The sequence below is a fragment of the Oncorhynchus nerka genome, unplaced genomic scaffold, assembly GCF_034236695.1.
Source record: "Oncorhynchus nerka isolate Pitt River unplaced genomic scaffold, Oner_Uvic_2.0 unplaced_scaffold_36___fragment_4___debris, whole genome shotgun sequence".
NCBI classification, from domain to species: Eukaryota; Metazoa; Chordata; class Actinopteri; order Salmoniformes; family Salmonidae; genus Oncorhynchus; species Oncorhynchus nerka.
Window position 1 is genome coordinate 229,802 of NW_027040319.1, and position 12,620 is coordinate 242,421.

The window sequence follows — 12,620 nt, forward strand, 5'->3', positions numbered from 1 at the left end:
TGCTGATGGAAAGAGCATGTGCCAATTTGGGGGCGAGACTGATCTCATCAAGAGTGGACTCAAAACAGCTAGTGTTCTACAGTACACCAGTCCTGTACTCAAACATTAGGACAAGTACAGGGAATAATCATGTTGGGGATGTCTTATGTCAGGGTACAGGCCATCCCAGGGTGTTCAGTCGTTCCAGTAGGGTGCTTGCAACACCGGTGTTGTGGGTATGTCGCTCTGGATAAGAGAATCTGCTAAATGACGTACATACACCTTGTGTACACCATAAGCTCTGGTGTTATAGCTCATATTAAATTGTTGGGTTAATAAAACAGGTGAACTGCCCTAGCAACAACAAGAGTAATGTATACAGGAAAACTCACAAATCTTTGTGCAGCATTGAGAATTGAAAACCTCTGGAATACAGAGACTGAGCCAACCATTCATGTGCATAAAAATAGCTTTATTTCCAAATATAAATCAGAACCTGCGTGCAGAAATCAATGATTTATTGACTTCTACACTCAATTGAGCATCACATCTCGTTGTGACAAAGCAGCATATTTCTTCCCCCATCCAAATGACATGGCTCAATTTCAGTTCCCCTGAACAATTACATAGCAATCCTTCTACAAAACATAAACGGCTTAAAATTGTTTACAAGAAATCAAACCCTTACAAAATAAAAAAAAACCTGCTTCTAGTGAACATAAAAATGTTAACACATACAACAACTTAGAAAGGGGAAGTGCCAACCTGAAAGACAAAATATTTGACAGTTAAATACCATTTTTTTAAACAAGTAATCTACTAAAAACATAGTTAGTACTAGCATTGGTAATTTAAAAAAAACATCTTCCCCACTATAGGCTTTTAGGCATGAAGAAACCAATTATTCCAAACATTTACAGTAATGTTAACCTGAAAGTATTGGGAAGATTATTTTTTTATTTGGCATTTAAAAATATTTGGTAAATAAACATTTGACAAGAAATGGCTAAGTACCAAGTTTAACATGTATTCAAATGGCTATATTACAGATCCCTGGAAGCGTCCATGTGCAGTGACGAGTCTTGTTTTCTGTCAACAGCGATAAACCATAACCTGTTCAAATAGCTTAGTTTACAAGCATGGTCATCACTGAGATAAGGCCTGACATAAAAAAAAAATGAGATCACCAGTCATGCATGTATGATATAATTGAGTGTGTGGAATGCGGGTGTATTCACACAGCGAGTTGTCCGAGAAGAATAACATCATGCCGATTTGTGCACCGTCCAAATTAAATCATAAAACACCTTGGAGGATCAAGTTTGGCCACTGCTTGTGACATGGTAGCATGTACCAAGTTATTTTCATCAATGTGGGATTCACTTCAGACAATCTGTTCTTGACAAAATACATTTGAATCAAAACGTAACCAATCATGATACCACACAAACACGGAAAGTATTCAGACGCCTTTCCCTCTACAGCCTTATTCTCAATTGGGTAAAAAAAAAAAAACCCATCTAAAAATATAAAAACGAGTATTCAGACTCTTTGCTAGGAGACTCAAAATTGAGCTCAGGTGCATCCTGTTTCCATTGATCCTCCAATGTTCCTACAACTTGATTATAGAGTCCACTTGTGGTAAATTCAATTGACTGGACAGGATTTGAAAACACACCCCACACAGTGCACATCAGAGCAAAAACCAAGTCATGAGGTTGAAGGAATTGTCCGCAGAACTCCGAGATAGGATTGTGTCGACACAGAACTGGGGAACGGTACCAAAAAAAAAACTGCAGCATTGAAGGTCCCCAAGAACACCATTTTTAAATGGAAGAAGTTTGGAACCATCAAGACTCTTCCTATAACTGCCGGCCCGGCCAAACTGAACAATCGGGGGAGAAGGGCCTTGGTCAGGGTGGTGACCAAGAACCTGATGGTCACTGACAGAGCTCCTCTGTGGAGATAGGAGAATCTTCCAGAAGGACAAGCATGGTGGTGGCAGCATCATCGATGCATCGAACAAACTAGAATGGTCCAAACACACCAAGACGGTCCTGAAGAGGGCACGACAAAGCCCATTTCCCCTCAGGAAACTAAAAATATTTGGCATGGGTCCTCAGATCCTCAAGAGGTTCTACCGCTGCAACATCGAGAGCACTGGTTGCATCACTGCCTGGTACGGCAATTGCTCGTCCTCTGACCGCAGAGCACTACAGAGGGTAGTGCGTACGGCCCAGTACATCACTGGGGCTAAGCTGCCTGCCATCAAAGACCTCTACACCAGGCTGTCCTAAAAATTGTCAAAGATCCCAGCCACCCCAGTCATAGACTGTTCTCTCTACTACCGCATGGCAAGTGATACCAGAGTGCCAAGTCTAGGAGAAAAAGGCTTGAACAGTTTTTACCCCCAAGCCATAAGACTCCTGAACAGGTAACCAAATGGCTACCCGGACTATTTACATCGTGTGTGTGCGTGTCCCTTCTACGCTGCTGCTCTGTTTATCATATATGCATAGTCACTTTAACTATACATTCATGTACATACTACCTCAATTGGCCCGACCAACCAGTGTCCCCACACTGGCTAACCGGGCTATCTGCGGTGTGTCCCGCCACCCACCGTTTTACGCTACTGCTACTCTGTTCATCATATGCATAGTCACTTTAACCATATCTACATACTACCTCAATCAGCCCAACTTCGCTACTGTTATTTTTCCTGTTTTTATTTCTTTACATACCTATTATTCACCCTAATACCTTTTTTGCACTGTTGGCCTGTAAGTAAGCATTTCACTCTAAGGTCTACTACACCTGTTGTATTCAGCGCACGTGACAAATAAACTTTGATTTGGGGATGTTCAGCTGCAGGGACTGGGAGACTAGTCAGGATCAAGGGAAAGATCCTTGAAGTCCTGAGCGCTCTGGAACAGGTTCTCAGACTGGGAGGTTCACCAAGGTAACGCAGGAGTGGCTTCGGGACCTCTGAATGTCCTTGACTGGCCTAGCCAGAGCCCGGACTTGAACCCAATCGAACATCTCTGGAGACCTGAAAATAGCTGTGCAGCCAATCTGAGAGCTCGAGAGGATCTGCAGAGAAGAATGTGAGAAACTCCAAATACAAGTTTACCAAGCTTGCAGCGTCATACCCAAGAAGATTCAAGGCTGTAGTCGCGGCCAAAGGGTACTTCAACAAAGTACTGAGTAAAGGTGCTGATTACTTATGCAAATGTGATATTTCAGTATTATTTTTGGTTTGTCATTATGGGGTGGGTATTAGGTGTAGTAGATTGAGGAGAAACACCCCCCCCCCCCCAAATTCAATACATTTTAGAATAAGGCTGTATAACAAAATGTGGAAAACGCAGTATGAATACTTTACGAATGCACTGCAAATATAAAATGCAATAGTGACAGACTTCTGTAATAGCAGTATTAACACAGGAATGGGTACCAAGGTTAGAGGGGGAGGAAAATAAATAGCTGTACCAATATTTGTACCATGTCACCTCACTGAGTGTGAAGTTCTCATTCACCTTGTTAGTGTCATTAAAGAGAAGGTGGGAGGGAAACGTCAAGATTTTGCTGCAGTGTCGCTGCAGAATGTACACTTTCGTTTTTACATGGGCAAGAAAAAACATCAAAATATCTTGCACTGCATTGTTTGGCAGCTGAAATGGTCCTCTTCCTATTAACGGACAGTTAATAAAGTGTTCTTTCCGATTTTGTATTTATTTAAATGAACCATTGTAGAACTCATGGTAGAAGAGAAGCAGTTTTTTGCTTGTGATGGTTTCTCCCTCTGGGACTTCCCGGCTGTACAGACAAGAGGTTTGCTTTCAAGAGGCAAGCGGCCCCGGCGAAGGTGGGCTTTATGCGTAGACCTCTGTGGTGGGAGCCTTCTTGTAGATGGGCTTCTTTCCCAGGTCGTAGCTGCCTTCATCCTTCTTCTTCATGTGGTAGACAAGCAGGAGGATGAGGACAGCAAAGAACAGCCCCACTGCTCCACCAGCAATAAGAGCTGAAACAAAACACAGTGGAATTACAATTAACGTTCTTGCATTGCTTTAATTTGACAAGCTGCAAATTAAGCCACATTTCTGACGAAGCGAAATTTAACTTCCATACCTTTTTTCAAAGTTAAATAAACTCAGATTCAACTTCAACAAATGAACTAGCACAAAAAAAAAAAGTGCCATTGCCTCACCTGCTAGGACCTCAGTCTTGTTGAAGATGCTCTCCTCCCCTGCCTGGGCCATCAGTACGTTCGATGGGTGCTCCTCAGGCTTGGGAGAAACCCATACTGACACTTCATTGTTCTTCTGGACCAATTGAATCTCGTTCACTGTGGGTTTGAGCCTCAGGTCTGGAATCTTGTTGTTCATAGAAGGCTATGGACAAAAAGCAGTGAGAATTAGGCCTATAAGTCATTAAACTAAAAAGAGGAAACAAAACATTAGCAATTTGTGGGCTCCCATTTGGAACATGATAAGTCAATTATGAGAAACTTTACCTTTGATTTCATGGTATTGTCATTTTTGATTGTAATAGTTGGTACTGTAGAGAAAAGAATACACAATTATATTCTATCAGCTAGCAAAAGCAAAGTCATTTTTTGCTAAATCCAACCTCCGTCGCCAGAGCCAGAGAAGTCGTCATAATCCTCATTGTCGTCCGTCTTGTCGTCGTTGTCAATTGTGTTGTGCTCCTCATCGGGGAAGCCAAAGTCTGAGCCGTTGGCGGAGTCTCCAGACGAGATGAGCTCGTCATGAGAAATAGCTTGGGTCGTCTTCATGGGCATCCATGTCTCAGTCTCCCTTACCTGTTGGCACAAACACAGCACTTAAGAGGCAGGATGTTAATCCAAGATCAGCAAGTAGAAACAAATCCTAGCTGGCATATGGCTATCTCCCCAAAACCACTTTTCAACAGTGGAGAACTACATCAAGTCTAAGCCTACATCTAGTAGCCTGTGAAATGTTGCCCCACTTCTTCAAAATGGAACACTTGTATATGTCGATCTAGAGCAACCCGAAAATGCTCAATGGGTGACAGGTCAGAGTATGCAGGCCATGGAAGAACTGGGACATTTGTGTTAATTGTCTGTAGCATATGCCCGTCCATTCCAGAACCCCACCATGGGAACTCTGTTCACAACATTGACATCAGCAAACCAGTCGCCCACATGACGCCATGTGGTTTGCCATCTGCCCAGTACAGTTAAAGAACAATTTGCAGAAATTGTCTGGGTGACTGATCTCTGATAAACCCACAGTTAAAGAAGCTGGGTGTGGCGGTCCTGTGGTGGAGTGGTTACAGTCTGCAGTTGAGGCCAGTTGGACACACTGCCAAATACTCTAAAACGACATTGGGAGGTAACTTCTGTTAAAGAAATTAACATTCAGTTCTCTAGCAACCTTGTGGACATTCCTGCAGTCAGCATTCCAATTGCAAACTCCCTCAAAAACGTGGGACATCTGTGGCAATGTGTTGTGACAAAACTGCACATTTTAGCTTGGCTCTAAAAAAAATACCACATCCAACGTTGCCTCCAAGCTGCACATGGGCGCACACCTCCCCCCAGGACTACCGTGCAAAATCATTATTAGCACGCACAGAGAAGCACGAGATTGAACGTCAACTTTCTAGAGATTTACCCATTAGTTAAAACTATAAACTTTAATTTTACTGTTGGAATTGTGATCGAAGCAACACAATTAGCCACTTTCAATACAACATCCTGAAACAAAAACTATGCAAGACTTTTTAGTAAGCAGAACTATAGACTTTATTGTAGCCAGAGCGCGTTGGAGTAGGATTCTACTGCATTGACAGGCACGTACTCTAGACAAACCGGTGAGCCATAACCAAGCAAAGACTCACTAGACCTATATGCAAATCTGTGCCATTCACTTTGAACTGGACTGTGTTTACAGCATGTAGCCACGTGTGCACATTTGTTCATATTCTTCACTAGTTAGTGCCACCCTCAGGAGAGCCCTGCGGTTGTGGACGGTGCAGTTGCCATACCAGGCTGGATGCTATCGATAGTGCATCTGTAAAAGTTTGTCAGGGTTTTGGGTGACAAGACACATTTATTTAGCCTCTTGAGCATTACTTCACCTGTTTCCATACATTTTATTTTAAAAACATTTATATCTTACAAAAGGAGTTGCTTAATCTAACTTGCAGCGTGTATGCTTGAAGGTCATACACGCCACAGCATACATGTTGGACCCCAAGTATGCTGGCAAGAGCATTCTGTCTGGTGCAGAGATCAACAAAGCCTATGGTGTCATCACTCCCGTGTCTCGCCACCTTGGCCTGGATGAGGGCAAGGTTCTTGGCAGTCTGGCGAAGTACACTTCCAAGCAAGGGCTTTGGGATGGAGATGCAATATGGCAGTTGTGCCAACATCTCATCAGCCACCTGGTGGAAGGGACTTTGAATCTGAGGCTCTTTCCCCCGGTTGCCTCCATCATCCTCCAAACTTTTTGAGCCTGACAACGAGCCATCCTCAACAAGGTTGGAAGGATTGAATCATTTGCAATTATGTCTACTTATGATAAAGTAAAACGTTGTTTGTCCTATATGATGTGGTTGTGGGATATATCAATGCAAAAAATATCTACATTTAAAATGGTATTAATATTAATTCCCACTGAAATTTTCCACCTCAATATTCCCCAAAATGTGCAACCCTACTCTCATCTGAAGTAAACTGCCTCCATTTTATATTTCCTACTAGCAAAGAGTTACTGAAGCCCCAACATGCCTCCCCCTCTTCACTAGACCAAAGGCAGTCCTCAGTCTTTCGAACCCAACAATGCTGCTGGGTGCCTGAAGAGCATATACATTATCATGGTCGCTAAGCATGGCTTTACCAAGGGCTGACTGGTCAGGGGAACAAAATCCCTCCATCTGCTAACAAAATGCAGAGAATCTGTTCCATTGAAACAAGTCTATAATGTGTGTGGGGGTACTTTTCTAGAACATTTTACAAATTGGGAAGTATTTTAATCTCCCATCTTCTCAGCCATTTGATGGACTCAATTAAAATCATAAGCCAATTACTCAGAAGGGCATATTAGGAATGTTAGCTGCACAGTGTTCAATGCAGTAGCCTAATCCTTAACCAAGCAGCATATTAACCTAGATTGCGGCATGTGTCCAGCAATTTCACTGTCCTCATCAAGAAGACAATGTAAATGCCATATTCAGGGACCCTTACAATTCTGATGTCCTCAAAGAGGGGAGGGAAAAAAACAATGTGGTGTCCTTTTGGGTCACACCAAATTACATCTTAACCTCCCTTGTCCCCCTGCTGCTGCCACTTGAACCAAAACTGATTTCAGATGCGTATTGCGGCTGGCTGATCTCACGAGAATCTCTGCCGAGGGACCCCTGCCTTTCATTATGCACACCTTGTGCTCTGTCACAAGCAGTCACATGCACCTTTTCCAAACCAACTGTGTGAACCGTACTCTACAACGGTTATAGAGCCAGACAGAAACAACACATCTATGTGTGTGTGTGTGTGTGGGGGGGGGGGGCTGAAACAAGCATAAAAAATGCTGAATGGTCACATTTGGGGGAAGTGACCAATGTTGATGCAATGAATGGATGATTCAAGGCATTACAATTCCTTGACAGATTGTGCGCAAGACCCTCCTATGGAGCATGTTATGTCTGTTCTGAAAGGAAGTAACCTGAAAGGAAGCACCAACTGCGTGCTTCTACACCTGCATTGCTTGCGGTTTGGGGTTTTAGGCTGGGTTTCTGTACAGCACTTTGAGATATCAGCTGATGTACGAAGGGCTATATAAATACATTTGATTTGATTTATTAAACTCCAGTCTAAAGATAAGGAATTTTACAACCCAACATAAGATATCCCTTCTAATGTAATGGCTACTGAACCACTGTTGCATGGTACAATATTTATCTTACATTGTGGGGTTAAGGCTTAACCTCTCTGGGATACGCTTAGCGTCCCACCTGGCCAATAGCCAGGGAAAATGCAGAGCTCCAAATTCAAATAAATTACTATAAAAATCTAACTTTCATTAAATCACATGCAAGATAGCAAATTAAAGCTACACTTGTGAATCCAGCCAAAGTGACAGTGAAGATGAGGCTTCAGTCTGATGTTCAAGAGGTGGACATTGAGGAGCTCCAGGGAGAAGACATGGAAGCCCGGGTCTAGAAAGTTAAAGTTTTGGTTGTCTTCCTCTATCATTTTACAGATGTAGGTTGAAAACGTTTTTTTGGGAGATGCGATGGATCATTGAATATTCCCTTTTGTTCAGTGAAATCATCCCATGTGAAGAGTCAACTCAATTAAAGTTCAAATCATAACTAAATGTTATTTTATTTCTGTTGGAAGGATTTAATAATTTGCAATTATGTCTACTTTTGATAAAGTAAAAGGTATGTTTGTCCCACCTATGATAAATATCAATGCAAAAAAACATCTACATTTAAAGTATTAATTTGCATATATTCCCATTAATTCCCACTTCTGAATATTCCCCAAAATGTGCAACCCTACACAGGAGTGATGGTTGCTGATAATGGGCTTGTACGCTTATGTAGATATTCCATTTAAAAAATATCTATACAAAAAAAGCTGTTTCTAGGTACAATAGTAATTTACAACATTAAATGTCTACACTTCCTGATCAATTTGTTATTTTAAAGCAAAAAAAAAAAAAAGGTTCTTTCAAACAAAGAAATTTCTAAGTGAAGCCAAACTTTTGAACAGTAGTTAGGTATGGACAATGAGGTGGAGAGTAAGTCACACCAGACCAAGGTCAGTAGCAATCTCTGTATTCAGAAGACAAGGATCTGGGGACCATCTGCAATGAGCACCTATCCTCAGGGTGCAGAGCACAGCATTAGCATATTGCCAAGCGGGTCTCTCTCTGGGTGGCATTTAGATAGCCTATTACCAATCCATTTTAGCCCACTTCCCACTGCATGGACATCTGCACATGGCAATTATTTCCAAATAAGATGGCATAACAGTATGCAGTCATGCCATTCAGGTGTTTTGTCAACAGATTACATAAAATAGCACATTGAGGTATACCTAAATCCTGGCATGGGCAGGTTTGATTTATATCCATTTCCAAACCAACTGCACGAAACTGCATTAGGCATACTGAATTGAGAACTAGGCTAAACAATAGAAAATGTTGTGCCATGTTTAACGAGAGCAGTTAAAAGTCAGTGTCCCGAGATTGAATATTTTAACTGGTATTTAGGCTAACTATTTCAAAAATCTAATTTCATAGTTAGCCTTCTGAACCCCAAGTGCTTGATTAGTTACTTGCATGAAAAACACTCCACCTCCCAAACAATTTAATCTAGCTAGAACAAGTTATTGCTAGTTACCACAATTAAAACGCCATTGCTTTCTCTTATCGGATGGGAGGCCAGGGGCCTCAAACCGTATGCCTAAGCTAATTTTAGAAAAGTATTTTGCATTTTTAAAATGTGACTCCACTGGCCAAGCTAACGTCGTGTTGACAAATACAATAGGTAGCTAACTGGCTAGCTAAACAAACACTGCTAAATGTGTAGTTTGTTAACGTTAAACAAAAAGTACTTTGTAAACATTCAGGTTTAGTAAATCTGTACCGCAATAGCCGTAATGTCTTAAACACTGGCCAAGATGAAGTGCTGCCAGCTAACTAAATGTTCCAGTGGCTAACAGTAGGCTAGCTAGTTAACAGATTAGCAATCACAGCAACGTCCTGGCTTAAAAAGTGGTAACGGTAGCTAGCTGCTCAGTAAATTGAAAGGAACACAAAAATATTTCAGTTAGTGAGTATTGCGCAAGCTAGTTAATGTCTACGGTAAAAGTTAAATTATTAACCAGTGAATATTACTTACCGACTCAGAGTAGACGGAAGCAAATAAAAACAAAACGAGGCACACTTTGTGCATGTTTCTATTGACCGTTTCTTCAACAAAGTGTATTGTTAACTGGCATACAGTAGTGAGTTATTTTGAAGGTCCTATTTCCACAAAGTCCACGTTGCCAACTTTATCGCCTTGATAGTGCTGAACTTCTATTGCTGGCTACTTATTTCACTCCAGTCACTGACCAAATACAACTTGTCCGATCAATCTACCTTTATCGCACGTTACACTCCACCCCCTCTGTAACCAACCACTAAAACCTACGCAAGGTCCTCTCCCGTCGTCATAATTCACTGTAAACTCGTTCAGACCCCCCTCCACCAAGACTCAACATATTATTTAATAGAAAATCTTTGCTTATTCGATTTACACATTCTTGAATGGTTAAAATGTAGAATCATATAGCTAGGATTTCATTAATGTGCTTGCAATAATTCATCTTGAGTGGGGACACTTAAAAAAAAATCCGATTAACTTGGTTTGACAATAGGCAGTTAGCGGGAATAAAGAAAATTATTATTATTAATTTGAGAAGTCGATTTCATTCGACACTCAATTGAAAACGGTTTCAGGACTGAAAAGTGGAATTGAAATGCATGGTTTACAGTCTTCCCCTCACGCATTTTCTCCATAATGACAAAAATAAAACAAAAATAACATGTACTGTAGTATGTGCGCCACTCATGGAAAGTCAGTTAATGGAATTGCTTTTCTGACGTAATCTCCTGGTAAACTCTTTATGGTGCTTTCACGACAACTGGGAACTCGGAAAACACGAGGCCATATCATTACCTCGGTAAATCTTCAATTCGGAAAGTCGAAGCTCTGGAAAGATGTCCGAGGTTCCGACTTGGAATTCCGAGTTGGGTGACAATTCAAAGGATATGTTTTTTCCCCGAGTGTTACACCAGTTGTCGTGAACGCACTGAATAGGGAGTTGGATATTTCCTAGATCAGAGTTTTGAGTTCCCAGTTGTTGTGAACGCGGCATTAAAACCCTCCTCTTGCGCAGCATAAAAGCACAAATAGAACAACGAGACAGAGATTTTACCGGATGTATAAATATGAAGCATCCGGTTAGCGTTCTCCCACGACCAAATAAAATATGCCCAGTGACCGGCAGTGAGAGAAGATGGAGCTAGCTGGATTTTGGCCGTGGCTTTCTCCTTGCCACTCTTCCATTAAGGCCAGATTTATGCAATATACGACTGATTGTTGTCCTATGGACAGAGTCTCCCACCTCAGCTGTAGATCTCTGCAGTTCATCCAGAGTGATCATGGGCGTCTTGGCTGCATCTCTGATCAGTCTTCTCCTTGTATGAGCTGAAAGTTTAGAGGGAAGGCCAGGTCTTGGTAGATTTGCAGTGGTCTGATACTCCTTCCATTTCAATATTATCGCTTGCACAGTGCTCCTTGGGATGTTTAAAGCTTGGGAAATCTTTTTGTATCCAAATCCGGCTTTAAACTTCTGAGACTATCACAGTGCAGGTGCATTTATACGGAGACTTGATTACACACAGGTGGATTGTATTTATCATCATTAGTCATTTAGGTCAATATTGGATCATTCAGAGATCCTCACGGAACTTCTGGAGAGAGTTTGCTGCACTGAAAGTAAAGGGGCTGAATAATTTTGCACGCCCAATTTTTCAGTTTTTGATTTGTTAAAAAAGTTTGAAATATCCAATAAATGTCGTTCCACTTCATGATTGTGTCCCACTTGTTGTTGATTCTTCACAAAAAAATACAGTTTTATATCTTTATGTTTGAAGCCTGAAATGTGGCAAAAGGTCGCAAAGTTCAAGGGGGCCGAATACTTTCGCAAGGCACTGTATCTAGCTGGCTAAAAAAACGTACTTGCCAGATGCACAGATGCACAATCGAGAGCATCCTGTCGGGCTGTATCACCGCCTGGTACGGCAACTGCTCCGCCCACAACCGTAAGGCTCTCCAGAGGGTAGTGAGGTCTGCACAACGCATCACCGGGGGCAAACTACCTGCCCTCCAGGACACCTACACCACCCGATGTCACAGGAAGGCCATAAAGATCATCAAGGACAACAACCACCCGAGCCACTGCCTGTTCACCCCGCTATCATCCAGAAGGCGAGGTCAGTACAGGTGCATCAAAGCTAGGACCGAGAGACTGAAAAACAGCTTCTATCTCAAGGCCATCAGACTGTTAAACAGCCACCACTAACATTGAGTGGCTGCTGCCAACACACTGACTCAACTCCAGCTACTTTAATAATGGGAATTGATGTAAAATATATCACTAGCCACTTTAAACAATGCTACCTAATATAATGTTTACATACCCTACATTATTCATCTCATATGTATACGTATATACTGTACTCTATATCATCTACTGCATCTTTATGTAATACATGTATCACTAGCCACTTTAACTATGCCACTTTGTTCACATACTCATCTCATATGTATATACTGTACTCAATACCATCTACTGTATCTTGCCTATGCCGCTCTGTACCATCACTCATATCTTTATGTACATATTCTTTATCCCCTTACACATGTGTCTATAAGGTAGTAGTTTTGGAATTGTTAGCTAGATTACTAGTTGGTTATTACTGCATTGTCGGAACTAGAAGCACAAGCATTTCGCTACACTCGCATTAACATCTGCTAACCATGTGTATGTGACAAATACAATTTGATATTGGGGCAGTAAGCAAATTGGAATG

The 12,620-nt window shown here is 41.6% G+C and overlaps 1 protein-coding gene across 1 annotated transcript; it reads right to left on the minus strand.

The window, feature by feature from the left end:
• Positions 1 to 430: 430 nt before the first annotated feature.
• LOC115123135 (syndecan-4-like) lies at positions 431 to 10,155 on the minus strand. Its single transcript, XM_029652455.2, has 5 exons — positions 9,880 to 10,155; positions 4,612 to 4,804; positions 4,496 to 4,539; positions 4,190 to 4,373; positions 431 to 4,003 (listed from the first exon to the last, which is right to left on the minus strand). Exons 1-5 carry the CDS (start codon positions 9,931 to 9,933, stop codon positions 3,855 to 3,857), a joined length of 624 nt encoding a protein of 207 aa, XP_029508315.1. The 5' UTR covers positions 9,934 to 10,155; the 3' UTR covers positions 431 to 3,854.
• Between the last annotated feature and the right edge of the window lie 2,465 nt (positions 10,156 to 12,620).